The sequence below is a fragment of the Branchiostoma floridae genome, chromosome 11, assembly GCF_000003815.2.
Source record: "Branchiostoma floridae strain S238N-H82 chromosome 11, Bfl_VNyyK, whole genome shotgun sequence".
Lineage (NCBI taxonomy): Eukaryota > Metazoa > Chordata > Leptocardii > Amphioxiformes > Branchiostomatidae > Branchiostoma > Branchiostoma floridae.
This window is the reverse complement of record NC_049989.1, coordinates 12,058,030-12,075,739: the sequence shown is the minus strand read 5'-3', so window position 1 is coordinate 12,075,739 and position 17,710 is coordinate 12,058,030. Positions and strand designations below refer to the sequence as shown.

Below are 17,710 nucleotides of genomic sequence, written 5' to 3'. Positions count from 1 at the left end.
GTATGATATATCATAGTTCATGAATAATGAAAATCATACACTTTCTGTCATAGACAACCTTATTGTATATTGGGCACCATGTTGACGATTATCATTTTTCAGGGTACCCTAAGACTAACAATGTGGATCATCGATGGATTTAAAGAGATTATTGCATCATTACATCCTCTTCCCCTTCCGCACTTTGCCAATTATGGTTCAGCTATCTAATATCCAAGCAGATCCTACGGTAGCATAAGATAGATATAAAGTATCAAAAGCTGGCAGAGGAGTGAAGTCGGCTTAGGAGTGTGTTTGGCTACCGCTACCGGACACCTCTTGGCTGACTACACTCCTTGGCCAGTTTGGTACTATCTTATGCTATTGTAGGATCTGCTTGGAGATTACAGTCATCTTAGAAGTCACACAATGATTATTGCAGCATTAGTTATCCTCACGTTTCGCGCATTTTAGATATTCATTGCACATTGCTTATTTTCATTTGAAGGTTACCTTGCGTAATTATTAGAGGTGATATTATTCTGAGACAATAATAAGATGCAGCAAGATATTAAGCTTGAAATAAGCTGTACATGTGATGATCAATATTAAGATAATAGGACTTAGTTTAGTAGAAGAATGGTTTCAGTTAGGCATACTTAAACAACAAGCGGATTAAAAACTTTGTACGTACCAGACGTCCGGCCCAGTCATTCCCGATTTATCAGGACTCAAACCTCAACGATATTTACTTCTGGATTATAAGACAGACTTTGTTCCAGGTGTCAGTTGACTGAATTGTATTATTCAAGACTACAGGCGACCCATTTCGTGAGTGCAAAGCATCGAATATAGATGCATAAAATTGTTATCGCTTGTCGGTTTAAGGAAATATACTATATGAAGTACTTTTCTGAACAAATGTGTACTTCATTACGACATTGTTTTCATTGTTTTACAAAAGAAGTGCATGTATGTTGTATTTATGCCCTCTTCATTTAGAAATATTTCGATGAACTTGCCCGAGTATTCTTTTTATCAACACCAGACAAATGAAACGTCAGGTTCTTGAATAGTAATCAGGCCACCACGTTACGTATTACTAAAGTGAAGTCTCTTTGCTGCCATTGTGATTCAGACGTTGGCACAATTGTATCAGGGTGCTTATTTCTCAGCCTTTTCTTCTGGAATATATAAACTGTGATTAGTTTTTTTTTTTTTTTAACTTATTGGTTGGCCATATTTAAATAGGGATTTGGACAATGTTTTATCTCCCAAGCCCCATCTCCAAGTACCTTCTTTACCAAAGAATTAGTCTGCTCGCATAGAAAAAACAAGATTGCAAAACGTCATCGAACTCTTATAAGAACCAAGATAGCCTTACTTCAGACCGATCACAAGATTGCCTTTTATATTCATATTCATATATCTTTGGCTAGCAAAAGATAGTGGGTGGATATTTGCATGTACGGTGAGAAGGAGTTTGCTTGTAAAGTCAGACAAAATGGTAGCCTGCCAACGTAGAAAAAGTTGCACATGAGTAATGAGAACAGTCTGAGTCCAATGCACAGATTGCTCAGTGACAGAGGCTAGTTCGTCAATGGCTTCAAGTGCACAGTCCGATTGGTTACAAAGACTGTCCGTACCACAAACACTGTCGTACCCCCAGTAGTGTCGGTACCCCCAAGATTGTCCGTACCCCCACTAGTGACCGTAACCCATTAGTGTGCATACCTCCAGTAGTGTCCGTACCCCAAAGATTGTCCGTACCCCTACTAGTGTCAGTACCCCCAATAGTAAGTAGTGTCCGTCCCCGGTGGGGGATGTATCAAGAGATATGTAAAACCGGGGAGTGAGTATCCTCCCTCCGTATGAACTGTTTAAGAACAAGTAAATGCTCTGACTAGTATACAATTACTTTTGTCAAAAGAGTGTCCGTACCCCCAAGATTGTCTGTACCCCCAAGATTGTCTGTACCCCCAAGATTGTCTGTACCCCCAGTAGTGTCCGTACCCCCAATATTTTAGGTACCCCCAAGATTGTCCATACCCCCAGTAGTGTCTGTACCCCCAAAAGTGCCCGCCACTGTAGAGTGTCCGTACCCCCAGTAGTGCCCGTACCCCCGCTAGTGTCCATACCCCAGAAGTGTCCGTACCGCCAAGATTCTCCGAACCCACACTAGTGTCCGTACCCCCAAAGACTGTCCGTACCGTCCAAGATCGTCCGTACCCCCACTAGTGCCCGTACCCCCGGCCCTCTAGTGATGGTAGCCAGGACATCATGCAAATTATGATCATGGTAGCAACATAATGTTCTATTGTGCTGAAGAGGTCTGGAAGAGAGGAATATTGTGCAGTATTTACTACAATCCATCTCTGAAGACGACATTTTCTCAATCCACCTGTTTTATGATGATAGAAGAAATAATCATCCTGATTTCATCTATTCTGTTACGTTATCTACTGAGAGTTATGATACAGCTGACAGTCTTGATTTTCTTAAAACAATCCTAGAACATACTAAGCACGTTTATTGTCTCACCTCTTCACAGTGACACGTGGTTTAGATGTTTGCAAAATGCCATCAAACTTTGTCTATACCACGACTAATTACCATCTTTGTCCTTCGGTTTCAATACAGCTCACTTGCGCCACCTAGCGGAAAAGATCTAAACTGTTCTGTCAAGATGGCCTCCGAACGTACGTTTCCCTACGTACGAAGTGTATCCACTTATACCGTAGTTTTTGACCTCCTATAGCATGCAGTGCAGATTTAAAACGTTTAGGTTTGAACGGAAGGACAATAAAGAGCCCGTGGAAGTGAAAACACCAGAGGTACGTCGCTTAATTGCCCTTATATTTATAAACCTACCTGTCCATACATTCACGTCCTCACAGAATTGGGGGTGGGGGGCGTCTTCTTCAAAAACAACTTTTCATTTGATAATACAGGTCTCTAGATTTGCCCTCAAACATTGCATGACATGATTGCTTGTATGGCTCCTAATATTGCTTGTAGATAGATTATAGTAATTACACATCCTCGTCGCCATCGCATTCAAGTTCAGTTTCGTGCCGCTCGCGCGTGCACGTGTGCTAGAAAGTTGTTGCATTATTACAATTCATCGCTTGGGGGCGCTGTGACACCGCCAGAAAGTAGGCCTTCAGTAAAAATGTTTCAAAGCTCTATTTAAAAGCGTTGTGGATTTGTAGCCTGCAATTCATAAGATTGATTCAAGCGTCCTTGCTTCTATCAGCCAATATGAACTTCAAGTTTATGTAAATCTTAACAGTAATCCTTATGGGAAGAGAAAACAATGAAATGATTCTTTTGTATTTGAACAGAGGCAATGAAACAATGGGCTTTAAAAGGTGGGTTCTACCTTGCTTTTTTGTCAGTAGATGACAGCCATTGTTTTGTGCTTCATTTTTGTAGTGCTTCACATTGTTATTGTTTGCTGTACCAAAGGAAGAAACCTATCAGCTGAAAAATTAGTTTCTCAGACTAAACCTACGTAGTACCTATAATAATGTTACATTCCATATGTGGTACCAGGTGCTGGACCCCAGCTATGGTATGTACACCTGGCCCTGTGCTGTGGTACTGGCACAGTTTGTCTGGCACAACCGTTCACAGGTGGCAGGCAGACATGTTCTGGAGGTAAGAATAAACTTGAAATATATTCATGTCATACAAATTTGTATGATTTAGTTAATTCTACTTTGCTTGAGCTTGCATGCAGGAAATTTTTAGCAAAAGGTACGGGAATTAGAGCTCCAATACGGGCTTTTCATTTATGTGATCAAGTGATCATAATTTGAATTCCCTGGTTTTCATGTTGGCAGGTAATTGTATTAAACAATAGCATTTTCGTGTTCTTTGCGGGCAAACATTGTAATCCAACATGGTGCAGATGATGTGAAATGGAAATCCTGTATAACTGCCATCACACAGCTAGATTATTAACCCTGACCACAAGACCTCGCTCCTGTATTACTCACAAGGAATTTGGGCACTCACGAGGAATCCCTACCAAAATATAAATTGTGCCCCAAAATCGTGTGCTTATGTGGATGATAAATTGCCTTTTATGGCCCCCATGTCATATCGAAAGGATTTGAGATGAAAGGTTGTGTATTTCTGACAGGATCAGGTGGGAAAGATTCGGCATTCGAGCGAGTGTCGGACGTGTACGTTTGTTTATCCTGAGTAATGCGGTCAGCGGGTCACTAACGGAAAGCCCCTCTTTGTAGATAGTATTTATGTGCAGTTATAGATGATATAAAAGATAGCGATTCACCGGTCAGATTTTGGAGACATTTTTTTTATTGACTACTAGATAAGTGCTCTTGCAATAGAAATTAAAACATCTCCAGCACTGTTTCCTTATTTGATTTTCGCCCATTGAAGTTGGATGTTTAAGCATTATTGTAAATGAGACAACATACTAGTAAGTCCAGTATGAGACCACAAGTGAGATTAATTAATGCTTGTAGCAGCTTGCCATACTGCCTGACCATTCATTGAATAAGGCCACAGCAAGTAAATTTTATGGATGACATCCGCGCGCTCATTAATTTTCGCCTGATTTCAGAAAAAAAAACAAGAATTTTTTTCGTCTTCAGGGAAGGCCGGATAGACGAAAATGGGTAAAGGTTGTGTTGTAACCTAATAACTGAATGTAGAATTGACACTAGAGACTCTGTAGCATTGACTGTAGTTGCAGAGGTGCAACTTGATGGATAGTTGTAAAAGTGGCACAACTATGGAAGCCATGAGTGTAGTTGCCAACATGGTTAATGATACCAGTCTACGTACCACACTAGTGTCACTTTAACTACACTGGTGCACTTCTTAAATACAGGAATGAATGCCTTATTGGCTGTGAAGCCATATTTTGTCACTTCAAGTCTTGTTACAACGTCTATTTTGAAAATTTGCCATCTTGTTTTTTTTACCCATCTTGTTTTTTTTTCGCCCTATCTCATTATTTTTGCAGTCTGCAGAGGATGTCATCCATAAAATTTACTTGCTGTGGCCTAAGCCCAATCACTGACAGTGAGCAATATATCATTGTGTAAGTTACTAACGAAGGGCTAGATGTTCCCCGGCCCCCCAAAAAGGAAAAGTTTAGTCTTTCTGTTCTTCGCCAAGCTTAAGCTTTAGGCCACACCAATTCAATATCTTGGTTCTCAGATTTTTTCAGAAAAATATTGGGGCGGTCGGTCAAAAAAATGAAAATAAAAAAATTGCAAAAAGTCTGGGTTGAACTTATATAACACAAAAAAACAAGGTAAGTAGTCAAGTTTTCAGCTTTTCATGGCATGATTTATCCAATGAATCTCTTCCTTTGATTTTATACCTTTGTTCTGATCATGTGACTGCAAATTATCAAAGTGCTCTGATTGGTTTATCAGCAGTATGTGCAACTGGAATGGGGTTTTTTAAATGTCTGCAATAGAAAAACCTATATTATTTTTCTTGGGACTAATTTTTTGTTTTCCAAATCGGAAAAAAAATGTCGGGAAATCCGAGAACCAACAAATTAAATTGGTGTGGCCTTAGTTAAAGACTTTTCTTTTTTGTATGTTTGAAGCTTGGTGCTGGCACCAGCCTTCCCGGAATCCTAGCGGCCAAATGCGGGGCTATTGTCACCCTGACCGACAGCTGCCACCTGCCACGCTGCCTGGAAAACTGCAGAAGGAGCTGCGAGGTCAACGACATGTCAGGGGTCAAGGTGCTTGGTGTGACCTGGGGTCAAGTGTCACCAGCTATGCTGACCCTGCCACCTGTGGATATCATCCTCGGGTCTGACTGTTTCTATGATCCAAAAGGTTATTATTATTATCTTTAATAGTAAAGTGCTTTAGCCTGATGTAATCCAATTCTTACATGGCCCGTCCTACATGGCCGCGCGGGGAGGAGCTTACTAGCTCCGCATAGCGGAGTTTGCATTACACAGACTATAAAGTGCTTATGATACAAAAATGCAACATTGCATCAATACTATTATCTCCAACAACAATTACACTAGAACTGTTCAATGAAACAATGCATTGTAATTACGTACAATTGGGAGATATTACGATTTTTGATTTTTTTGCTTCTCAAAAGAACATTTGTCGTAAGCTGCCATGCATTTTTTGCAAGTTCCAAACTGGCTGCTATGTTCACTGTGAGGTCGTTGCAGGAAAACTCAATTTTTTGTGTATTTACCTGTCGGCAAGAGCTAGATGTATGATTTTTTGATGGATCGATATTCAATATCAGAAGGGTGACCGTATACTTTTTGCAGATATTCGGATATTCGGATATTAAGATGGTTATATATGCGATCAGACAATGTTGCATTTACTAACCATGTGTCTTTTAGTATAATCACTTGCAACTCTTGAATTTTCTTTGCAAGCCAGCTGGGTATCTTTAGAATATGGAGCTTATTAGCATCGATGGATTTAATCAGATTTTTTGTCTTTCTCCCCTGTAGATTTTGAGGATGTCCTTGCCACAGTGTACTTCTTCTTACAGAAGAACCCACAAGCCAAGTTCTGGACAACTTATCAGGAGAGATGGTAATAATAGAACTGTTACCTTTGTTTAGGAGGTTGTGTTGTTGTTGTTTTATTGGGTTTTTCAAAGAAAAAACAAACAAGGAAACTTGGGGAACCATCCAATAGAAAGATGATACAATAATAACGCAAATGATAACCAAAGATTTTCATGATACAGTCAAACCTGCCCAAGATGACCACCCGGGGAACCGGAAAAAAGCGGTCGATTTGGACAGGTGGTCGCTGAGAAGAGTATCGACACAAAACATGCCCGATGCAAAGTATAAATGGTTTCCGTTGTGCTTAATGGCAAATAGCAAGCACACTGCACGCACGCAAAGAAGCGAGGTATTTAATGTCAAATACAACACGCACACTGTAAACTGTAAATTTAACCGCAAGCTTTTATCGAGCTTTTATTCGATAGTGTTTTAAAGCTCAATATTTGTACACTAACGTTTTAGACAGTAAGGGAACTTTGATGCTGACAGTTACCATACAAACCTTTATGCGTCGCTGTGTTCTTGATCGCCGTATCTGAAATAACTATGGTGCACCTTTCGAATTCGAACCCGGTACGTCCCGATAGCGTAGTTACCCACGGGTGAATGTACAGTACAGTTGGTCAAAATCTGACGCAAACTGCCCGATTTCGGCACAAAATTGCGCTAGTTATCATCAAAAATTGAAAAATTTGAAAATGATGCGGTCGTTATGGGTCCCAATTTGGGCCGGTCGCGGTCGCGTTGGCCAGGTGGTCACTGAGAAAAGGCCGCTTAAACCTGGGGATTTCTTGCCCTGGGTAAGAACAATAAGGAAGTGCTCCCACTGTGACTTGTCCAGCAGTTTGAATGGTAGATTGACTCCCATAACCACATAAACTCATAAACATCCCAGACTGTCTACCAGCTAGAAACAATGGTCAGAGACAGATTAGCATATTACTGGTCACTGATTCAAATACTGTACTGGTTCAAAGTACTGGTTCTCATAGGAACATTATCAAATCATACAGAATGACCCAAAGTAAAATGCAATGTTTCAATTAGATAAGATCATGTGATAATAAGATAATACAGTTCTTGAAAGAACAACTTTTTTCAAATCAGCCCTGTCAAAACTGTATCAGAGCATTTATTTGCATCTACATTTTTAAACTTGAAAATGTCTTCCTTACAGCTGAATTAGCTCTCATGAGTTGTGTGTGTAGAACAATAACTTGTAATACTTGACTTATAGTAAGAAACCAGTATAAACCTTATAATGCTCTGTAGAACTGTACACATAACTGCCAGCCAATGTCTCACACTAAAGTAAAGAGCAACCCAGTGTTTTTCATTACTTCATATTCTGGGCTAAGTGTTCTTCAAGCTAACTTCTTCATGAATAGTCTTACTTCAATTTCTTATCTTTTGTCTCTAGATTTCAAACATGATTTGAAGAGTAACTTGTACTTGGTAAACTTTCTCAGCCAGGCCACCACTGATGTGCACTGTATGGGTCCCTGTAGCATACTGAAGGGCATAGTTTATATTATCTTCTCTTTATATAGTTTTACCGGCCCCTTTAATGCTTACGTCAATGGAAAAAAATCGGGACTGAGAAAAAGCGGTCGAAATGGCCAGGTGGTCGCTGAGAAGAGGTGGTCGCTCGGGCAGGTTTGACTGTACATGTAAACGTAACAATACAAAATAGAAATTCAAAAGTAAGAACATAAGAAAAGCTGTAACATAAGTTCAAATATAACTACTTAAGCAACATAAAGGTATCAATAACAATTTAAAATTGAATATTGCAAATGATACTAGTAACCAAAGGTTTTGATTTATATATGGAGGTTGTGTTACTAATTTCCATCACAAAGAAGCACACAGAAGTCAAATTCATTCAGTATATTACATTAAATTTTGTAGTAGGTTGACATTGTAAATGTCGGTGTAAATGTCAATGTAAATGTCAATGTAATGTAAATGTCAGTATAAATATACCATTGTAAGTTTCATACTGTACTGTTTTCCAGTGTATGTATAGAAATTAATTCACTTTTTGTCTTTCTTTTCATAGCTCTGATTGGTCAATTGAGTCCCTCCTGAAGAGGTGGAAACTGACGTGTGTCCACATTCCACTTGCCTTATTTGGAGCTGACAGCCCGTCGTTAGGCGGGTCCGATCTTCCCGGCAACCACACTATACAGATGCTACAGATCACATCTACATGTAGCTGACAGGAATCATTTTCTAGACTAGGGATTGAATATCATAATACTTTATTAGGAAAACAGCAAAATATTTTTACAACAGGAATGCAATAACAGATGCAATTAATATGTGCAATTAAACTAATGCAAACAACACCTGTGCAGTGTATTTTTGACATGGCTGCATTCTTGGAAAACTTTTGAGGTATAGATGCAACTAAATAGGCCACTACTAGCTGCACGACCAAAACCTCTGCTTGTAGAATATATACAATGTACTACATTCCAAGTCGTATGTCAAAGTTCTAAGATCTTTTGCTTTTACCTAAGGAATATCCATACATGTAGAATGTAGATGATATAAAAAAATATGATATGGGTGTAAGGATATTTATTTTCAATTTGTACATCATTTCTTCAAAAGAATGTCATTGAAATAAAGAAAATTTAACAAAAGGGGAAAGTAGTGATTCATGCGTAAGTGAATTGGCATATAAAAGATCTGGAATAAAGGAAAAGGGGAGTCAGATACCTGGAATAAACTTAGTTTTCCAAGTTAGAATTTGCATCACATTAAATTTACTGTATAACTTGGAGTAACCTAAACAAGTTACCTAAACATTTGAGTTCATCATGCATTACCAATGGGCCAGTCCTTTATCCCACTGTTCTGTCCAGTATATTAGATCTGCTAACCAAATAGTCAGCAAAGACTTGACTTAAGGATCCTTAAGCTCAGGACAGGTGTATAAACAAACTATTTGTCAGAACTGTCAGAGCATTTAGTCCCTTAAGATGCCATCCAAACAAATACTGTACAGTACAGTATAATGCTTAGAATAGAAAGCAAAGTAATAAAACCATCATACAATCGTTTAACACCACAATGTATCGTTTTTTAAATAAATGATATTTTTTTGTTGTTGTGTTATAACCTTGGTACTGTAAAAAGAAAGTCATGTAAATGAAGAATATCGAAAGTGTTGGGTTAAGTCTTCGTTGCGCTTTGATGCGGTCTCTCACCTGCCGACGGCCGGCGCGGTGCATGACGGGTACTAGTTCCGTACACAGACATGACACCGGAGCGGAATCAACAACTTTGGAACCGCCTTTTTCGCGTTTTCCTTCATTTTTCAAGAATGCAGACGACTCAACCACGTCCATAATATTCCTCTGAACCGAGAAACGACCGAATCCACGCACCGGAGGCCATGACATTGAAGAAGAAAGGTAAGAAACGCGGTTGATTTTTGTAGGGCCCGCCATGTTTTGATGGGGCCGCGTTCTGCGTAACGCTCTTGAAAAGTGTTTACGGAAATAAATTTTCATCTGTTTACATCGCTTAAAACTTGATCGTTAAGGTTTTAAAACTGTCTGTAAGGTTTTAAACACACAAACAGAAGTGTGACGCTTTTCTGGCACATAGACAAATAAGTTTTCAGACGTATCATAATTTGGACATAAGGTTCGCGGAAGAAAATCAAGAAGCGACTTCGAGTCAAGAATATTCAAATTCTGAGTCCTTAGATATTGGATAGAAAGGTATTGTAAAGCCAATAAGATTCTTAGTCTTGTTGTAGACAGTCTAATTCTAGGGCTAATTGTTGGAATAATTCTGAGATGAAGAGTTTTTAGTCTCTTTGCAAGAAAACTCGCCAAACCAGAACAGCAGAAACCCTGGGTATCATCTCGAGGGAAAACGTAAACATTTTTTTGTCACCTTTATATTTATTTAGGTCAACACTTGTTATTTTAAGCATAGCTGTATGCTGTTGGACATCTCATGCAAGACAATGGCGTGTCAAAATAAAGAAAACATTGCTATTCCAAACACCAGTAGTGTTTAAATCTCAGGTTTAACTTAATTAGTTTTTACAGAAGGAAGTAATTAATGACGTGTGGGTAAAAATCATTGCTTAGGTGTGACAGTAATTATTCATTAACGTAACAAAACGCTATTAAGTCAAATTGTTTTTATGGCTTGGAAATTGGATAAGGGGTTGTAGAACATTTCTATAATTGTGTCAGAGACTGCAGATTAAAGGCAATAAAATTAAGGGCCTTGAAACTCTTTTTTTTTAATTCAGTTTTCAAGTCATTTTACACACATTGAGTTAAAAACACTATCCTATTGCTTATCGACCTTCATTGAGCAAAGATGCAATTTCGCCAAGTGAAAGAAAAATGTGAAATACTGTATTTTTTTTATTTATTTCTTCCTCAAACGTACATAGGCAGGGAAATACACACATGGTAAACCCTGAATTGCGTAGGTTTGTTGCAGAGAAACTTATACATGCAGAATGTCAACAAACAAAAATACATACTATATTAACAAACACTAAGCATAGATCCGAACTCACAGGCTGATGGTAATGCTAGGAAATAGAGTCATTATAAAGTCTGACTGCAGTGTGGAGGAACGACTGTTTCAGTCTGTCAGTTCTTGCCTTGGGGAGAGTGAACGCGTTCTTGTTCCTCAGTTGCCTGCCAGTAACTGTGCGTCTCTGAGGAGGCACAAGATCGTGCAGTGGATGTTCGGGTCTTAACATGTCCTTAAAGAGCTTTACTGCAGCAGCTTCTCTCCTTTCCTTTAAGGAAGGTAAGTTGGGAACTGATCGCCTACCCCCGAGAGAGATGATACGGAGGGCCCGTTTCTGTACACGTTCCATACTGTCCGATTGTTCTTTGCTGCAACCTACCAGCAGAACATGACCATATTCAAGAACGCTACGAATAAGTGACAGGTAAATCTAAACCAGGTCAGCCACGCACATCCCCTGTTTAGTCAGTAGTCTGAGATAGTGCAGCCTGCTCGATGCTTTTGAAACGAGGGATTGTACATGATCGTGCCATGACAGCTTGCAGTCGAAGATGAACCCGAGGCCTTTTGCGACCCTTGAGAATGGTACAGGTTCACCGCCGAGAGAGAGTGGCGGTAAAAGTGGAATGTTTCTGCTGAAACAGATCAACAGAGACTGACTTTTTTTGCCGTTTAGCAGCATGTCGTTGCACTCCGCCCAGGAATCAAGCTGTAGTGCTTCCTCTCTCATACTGTACTAGTAATAATTTTAATATCATACCGATTGTCTTATGCAGAATATTTCTAGTTTTAATGCTGTAATATTGCATTAGAGCATTAAAACTCTAGTGATTTGGGGTCCCATTTCAGCGTTAGGATTTGCACTGACACATGAGTGTTACTTTTGAGAGGGCTTCGTACGTTTCCAATAGATTGAAGTAGCACTGTCTTTTTCTGTGTGAAAATACTTCTTCAAGTTCTTGCCATGCCAACTTAGATAACAAGATTCATTGACCAAGAATAAAGGAGGGGAGAGAAAGGTCTGGAAGCTGAGAATTTTTGAAGGGCCAGGTGTGTTTTAAGGGTCTTTGGCCTAGCAGAAGAGACTTCCACTGAAAATTAATGGGACTCAAAAATTTTACTGAAACTAGTGAAAGGACATTGCTCATTCATTAGCACACATAATTGAAGTCAGTATGAAAATGTATTTCGTAATCATGTACATGAAAATGTATTTCGTGAACAGTACATGTGTTAATCGTGACTTTAGCTTTAAATCCTTTGAAAAATGAGAAAACAAGAAAAAGAAGCAAAGTACTGTAGTTCTTAATTTGTTTATGGTAACTTAATTTTAGCCCCTTTAGCAGTCAGTATTCAATTTCGAACTCTAAAATTTCATCATCGCAATTATTACATCACTCTGAAGCCAGCTTCTACATTCTTACCAACCATAATATTACATGGATTTACAGTAGAAGAATTGACTCAACACACATGTTTAACTTAAGTGGTATGTTTGTATGTTGTAGTACGTATGATTCTATAATGGCCAAACTTTCAGATGCCACTAAAATGTATTTCAAGTTGTATGTGTAGATCAATGCTAAAGGAAATAATCATCATGAATTCATGATAATACTGCATATGATTTTTTTCCCAGATTTTCAGAAGGCTGTGTCCTTCATACAAGAGCTTCTCCTCAAGATTAGCGAGGACCCGGAATGTGCCGAGGTTCGCGACAGCCTCAACCTAGTGCTCGTGCACATGCAGCGGTACTATCGCCTGCTACGCCTTCGCAGGAAAGATGGCGGTAAGGTGAACCTCGCCGCGTCCATGCCGAACGGAGGTGTGAGTCCTGCGGTCCCCACGCACGATTTTCTGGACCATTTCAGTTGGAGGTGGCATAACATAGAACACAGCGTACCTCTGAACGGGAGCCTTCCGATAGATGGGAGAAAAGACTCTGGTATTCCGTTGGTTCTACAAGCTGTTAAGGAAGGGGACAAGGAGCTTGTTGCACAGCTCATAGAAAAGGGTAAGATATTGTTGTGGTGTTTTTGTTGTAAGTATTAAATACTAGTAGCTGTATAGAATAGACACTTGTTACTTTGTACTGTCTGTACCCTTGCAATTAGCCTATGGGCCTGGATTTGCAAATAAATAAATAAGATATATTTTGGGACAACTTTAGATCTCTCTTTGCAGCCAGAGGCTGAATTACGAAGACTTACAATTGGACGGTGGGGTTAAATGACAAGGGTCTCTGAGTATGATGGCAGCCGTTTTAGTGCTCTGATAACCTCAATATGAAGTAGTAATGCCCCAGGTATGGCCATACGACTGTAACATCTTTACGAAAAGTGTGGTGGGATCATTGATTTAAAATGCTCAAGGTATAGCTCTCCTTGAACATGGAACACCTGGCTTTAGTCCTATCGGAGTGGAGTTCCTATCCTAACTGAAACTAGGTTCTTTTTCACCCGAGTCAAAATTTGGATTTGGAAGTAGTTGTACATTGTAGTATTAGTATTTAGTAGAGACATACTACTCAGGAAGAAATAGGTATAAAGTGCCTCTCCCCAAGACTGCAGGCACAACATTTGGGTCTGTTACAGATTCGAACCCTGAACCTTTACATTCAAAATCAACAGCCTTAACCACAAATTGAATTGGTCATGAATATTTCTTCGTATTATAACATTATAGCCTTGACTCCAATTTGAACTTAACGGTCAACGTATTTGTCAATATTTTGTTCTGCCCTTGACATTGAGGTCCACATATTACACTCACAAGCTATAGAAATGTTAGATGGAAAGCAAACAACTTATGTTTGACCTCCACTTCAAAGTGCTAAAAATCATATACCTAACAGCCACTTAGTGGTAACCCTACAAGTACAATACAGTACTGTAAATGTATTTAAGTTCGCGGGGATTTAATTTTGCCGTGGGGGAAAAGGACATTTCGTGGTGGTTTTTATTTCCGCGGTAGCACCATGCACTGTTATCTCTTTATGCCATGGAAAAATGTTTGCGGTGGTTTTAAGTTCGCGGTGAAGCGCCCACGGTGAAAACCTCGAACTTAAACCATCGCGAAATTTTCAGCATTTACAGTGTGCAGTTTGTGTTCTCAAAACATTTTAGGGTTGCTAACTTACACAAACGTACAGAAAGGACATGAAATAGTCACTAAAGAAGCTGTGAAGAGTAATTTAAACTCAAGAACTTGAAGAAGTCAACAGGCCAAAACTTGATGATAATTTTTTTTACCAGAAGTTCATTTGACCTTTTCTAAATCTCCAGAAATTCTGCTGAAGAAAAGTTTAATATGATGTATACCCGTTGCCACTAAATGCAAGTATGAGAATTCAAACAATGTCAACATATGACTTCAATCGATAGTCCAAAAAATGATGATATTGATTTACACTAGCAATTGATTAGATATTAGAACAGAAATTTTGCTAGTCTAACAACTTTACAAGGTGTAAGAGAGCTTGAATTTTAAAGCACTTTTAAAGGTTTCTTAATGGTTGGTTGGGTCCGAACCAAAAGCCTTTGTTACACCAAATAGTCCTTTTGTGTGCATGGCGGCAAGTTCTTTAGGCACCGGGGCGTCGGCTAATAACACACACATCCAAACATGCTCTCTGCCAACACACCCACCCAGAAACATAAACAGTCACGGTTGCTAAGCAACGGGGTCAAAGTCCTGACCTTGGTTGTGTTGTTTGGGAGCTATCTGTGCCATCAATCTTGTCTAATGTGTGGGAAAGTTGGAACTGATACCAAAGGTTAACATAAATTATACCATTGATTATCTGTTTCTCAAAGGCACTTTGAAGTCTGAAGATAAGAGTTTTTCTAGACTTAGTATATAAAGTATAGATCTAGATGTGAGGGGATAATATGGTAGCAATAGTCCATAACTTTAACATAACTAATGATATTGATTTTTAATCTATTTCTGAAAGGCATCTTGGAGATAAGTGTTCTACTGGAAGTTGTATTTAAAGTGTAGAATCTAGATTTGAGGTGTTAATTTTGCAGCAATAGGCCATATTTTTTCAGTTTCAACTTGAACATACTAGTTATTTTGCAGGTGAACATTATTAGCTATTTAATATGTTTTCTATAGTACAGATAGCATTTGTTTCAGTTGAACACCAGTTAGTACAAAAGCAAATAATAACAATGTAGTTTTGCATAAAAAAATTATGACCTATTTAGTCTGGGATAAAGTTAAAAGATGGATGATATTTCATGTGTTCCTCTTGTGAAAAACTCAGAAAGTCACAGACACATTAGAAGAATGCCATTTATTTTTCAGCATAATTTATTCATCAAGAAAATATTTGTCATTGCCTTTCAACTGCAGATAAAAATAAATGTATTCAAAATGTTTCTACTAAAAATCCCACAGTTTTAACATATACTTTAAAAAGGTCTCTTGGATTTTCCAAGTGAACACATTGATGACATAAGCAGATTGACGTGATCTATGAATAGCTGACTTGTTTTGACGGCTTTGTTTGACGGATCACTGTTGCCAAGGTGGTGTAAGGAAGAGAAGACCATCTATTATTTAACGTCCTGTCTTTATGTTCGAGCTGCTTGGCACGCATGGTGTATTATCAATATCAGGCATTAACCATAGTGGGGACAGTTCTTGGAAGTGCTTATTTGTGGGAATTCTTGATTAGATAGGCTAAATGTCTATCATCCGGCCTTTTTTTCAGAAGTCTTCAATTTTTTTGTATCTTCAAAAATTCCTAGTACATCATACTACTGCAAGTTTTGAAATGTTTGTGATAACCTCTTAGTCTTACCGTGAAGTTATATTGAATATGTGTAAGTCTACAGTAACTGTATTTATGTCATACCTGTGATGCGAAAACGTTCGATACGAGTGTTCCGGACCGGGCCGTACGCTTCCGTATCACACAGGTTCGAAAGGCGTATCACACAGGCTCCATTCGAATAAATCAAACTGTTTCGAACGGGCCGGTTGGCAATTCGAATACCTGATTCGGACGTTGGAACACTGCTGTTGCAACACTTTTTTGTTCAAGGGCACCAAATTTGTTGAACTTCTGGCGCATTTCGGATCAAAACATGGGTTTCTCAGGTGGGTATCAGCCCTCCCGCGGGTCGGGCTGATACCTTGGGTGATACGGAATACACTGTGTTGTATTCTATATGTACTACTACATTACTACTGTAAAACATGTTCTCAGTTAAAAACAGAAATTCTATCACACGATGTGTGGAGTTTTCACACAATGTGTGGAGTTTCCACACGATGTGTGGAGAACCCCACACATCGTGTGGAAACTCCACACATCGTGTGGAAACTGCAATCTGTCCTATGGCGATTGATGAGCAGCGTGTGACGCTTGTCCGTGTAAACAGCCCCCGTGACGCACAGCAGCATTACGTGTCACGTGTTGCCTCCAGGGTTGGGCGTACGACAGACATTGGGCAGTTTGCGGCATCACTGAATGTGCCGATGTCGTAGGCAGCCCACTTTCGCTTTGCAGTAGGTCAGGGGTCATATGCGAATGCCTGAGACCTTTCGCACCCTTGATTCAACCCACGCCACACTCGTCTAATCACCAGGGTTCACGGCTGTGCGCTGCAGTGTGATGTGTTGTGGTGCGCCATGAGAGTCGCAGTGGGTTTGTGTGAACCGAAAACTATCCTAGGCTACTGTCCTAGGGGAATCATCGTATGTCGCGCAAATTCCCTCCTATGAACGGGCCTTAGTGTGTATGTTCTACCTTTGGTCTTTTGTATGTTCTACATGTAACGTTAGGTATAATCCATCAAAAGAGTGCTGTATTTAACTAAACATTCAGTAGATCTATAGATACATGCCAGGTATCCTGACATTCCTAATAACTCCAATTCTCTTGTCTAGATTTCATCTGCTTCTAACAGGTATTTTAGGTAATACAAAATCTAACACAAAAGGAGGATAGTCGTGACACCAAGAAATTTGATATTTTTGTGTAGCCTCTTATTCTTGTCTAGGACTGAACTAATCTTTGAACTCTTTCCATGCAATCACAAATAACACTCCATTGACACAATACTTTCAGAAGGGAAACATCTTTTGACAAATGCAATAAAGTGATTTAAAACCATGTTTCTAAATGATCCCTCCAAAATTTAAAGTTCTAAGGCAGTCCCAATAAGTGGCTCACAGTTTCTATTTCGTCATTTCAGTTAGCTTAGAAAGTAATCATAGGGGCAGGAGACAAGAAACACTCTTGTTTTGTGTTCCTTGGTGATCTTTGATATCTTGTTTAGTACTCCTTAGAAAGGATGAATGCAAAGCAAAAAAGATTTGTACAGAAATGTAAGCTGTCCATAATGTTACAGCATTGTAAAATAAATGTGAAATACATCATTGCTGCTTTCTTTTCAAAGAATTTGGAGCCCCAAAAGTAAAGATTTTGTTTCCAAGCTGGTCTACAGGCTAATCTGGCCTCCCATGGAGAAAGAATCATCTTGTCCCTGTTAGTGCTGTCATTAGTAATTGGCCATGAAATTAGGCTAATCTCTTAAGTACACAATGTTCTCTGGGGGCTGGATCTAGAAACCTGTCCCTGGGGTAACATCATATATTCCAAGCACCACCAACTGGAACTGTCTGTACTACTCCTATGCCGGTTTT

At 39.2% G+C, this 17,710-nt stretch overlaps 2 protein-coding genes across 2 annotated transcripts in view; both read left to right on the top strand.

The window, feature by feature from the left end:
* Nucleotides 1-2,630: 2,630 nt before the first annotated feature.
* Nucleotides 2,631-9,177, top strand: LOC118425880 (methyltransferase-like protein 23). Its single transcript, XM_035835012.1, has 5 exons — nucleotides 2,631-2,813; nucleotides 3,535-3,639; nucleotides 5,576-5,813; nucleotides 6,467-6,551; nucleotides 8,595-9,177. Exons 1-5 carry the CDS (start codon nucleotides 2,739-2,741, stop codon nucleotides 8,752-8,754), a joined length of 663 nt encoding a protein of 220 aa, XP_035690905.1. The 5' UTR covers nucleotides 2,631-2,738; the 3' UTR covers nucleotides 8,755-9,177.
* Nucleotides 9,178-9,743: 566 nt separating this feature from the next.
* LOC118425879 (ankyrin repeat domain-containing protein 35-like) overlaps nucleotides 9,744-17,710 on the top strand; it is a 25,817-nt gene continuing 17,850 nt past the window's right edge. Inside the window, exons 1-2 of the mRNA XM_035835011.1 lie at nucleotides 9,744-9,957; nucleotides 12,690-13,064. Coding sequence (XP_035690904.1) covers nucleotides 9,939-9,957; nucleotides 12,690-13,064 — 394 coding nt within the window. The 5' untranslated portion in view covers nucleotides 9,744-9,938. The remainder of the gene's footprint in view (nucleotides 9,958-12,689; nucleotides 13,065-17,710) is intronic.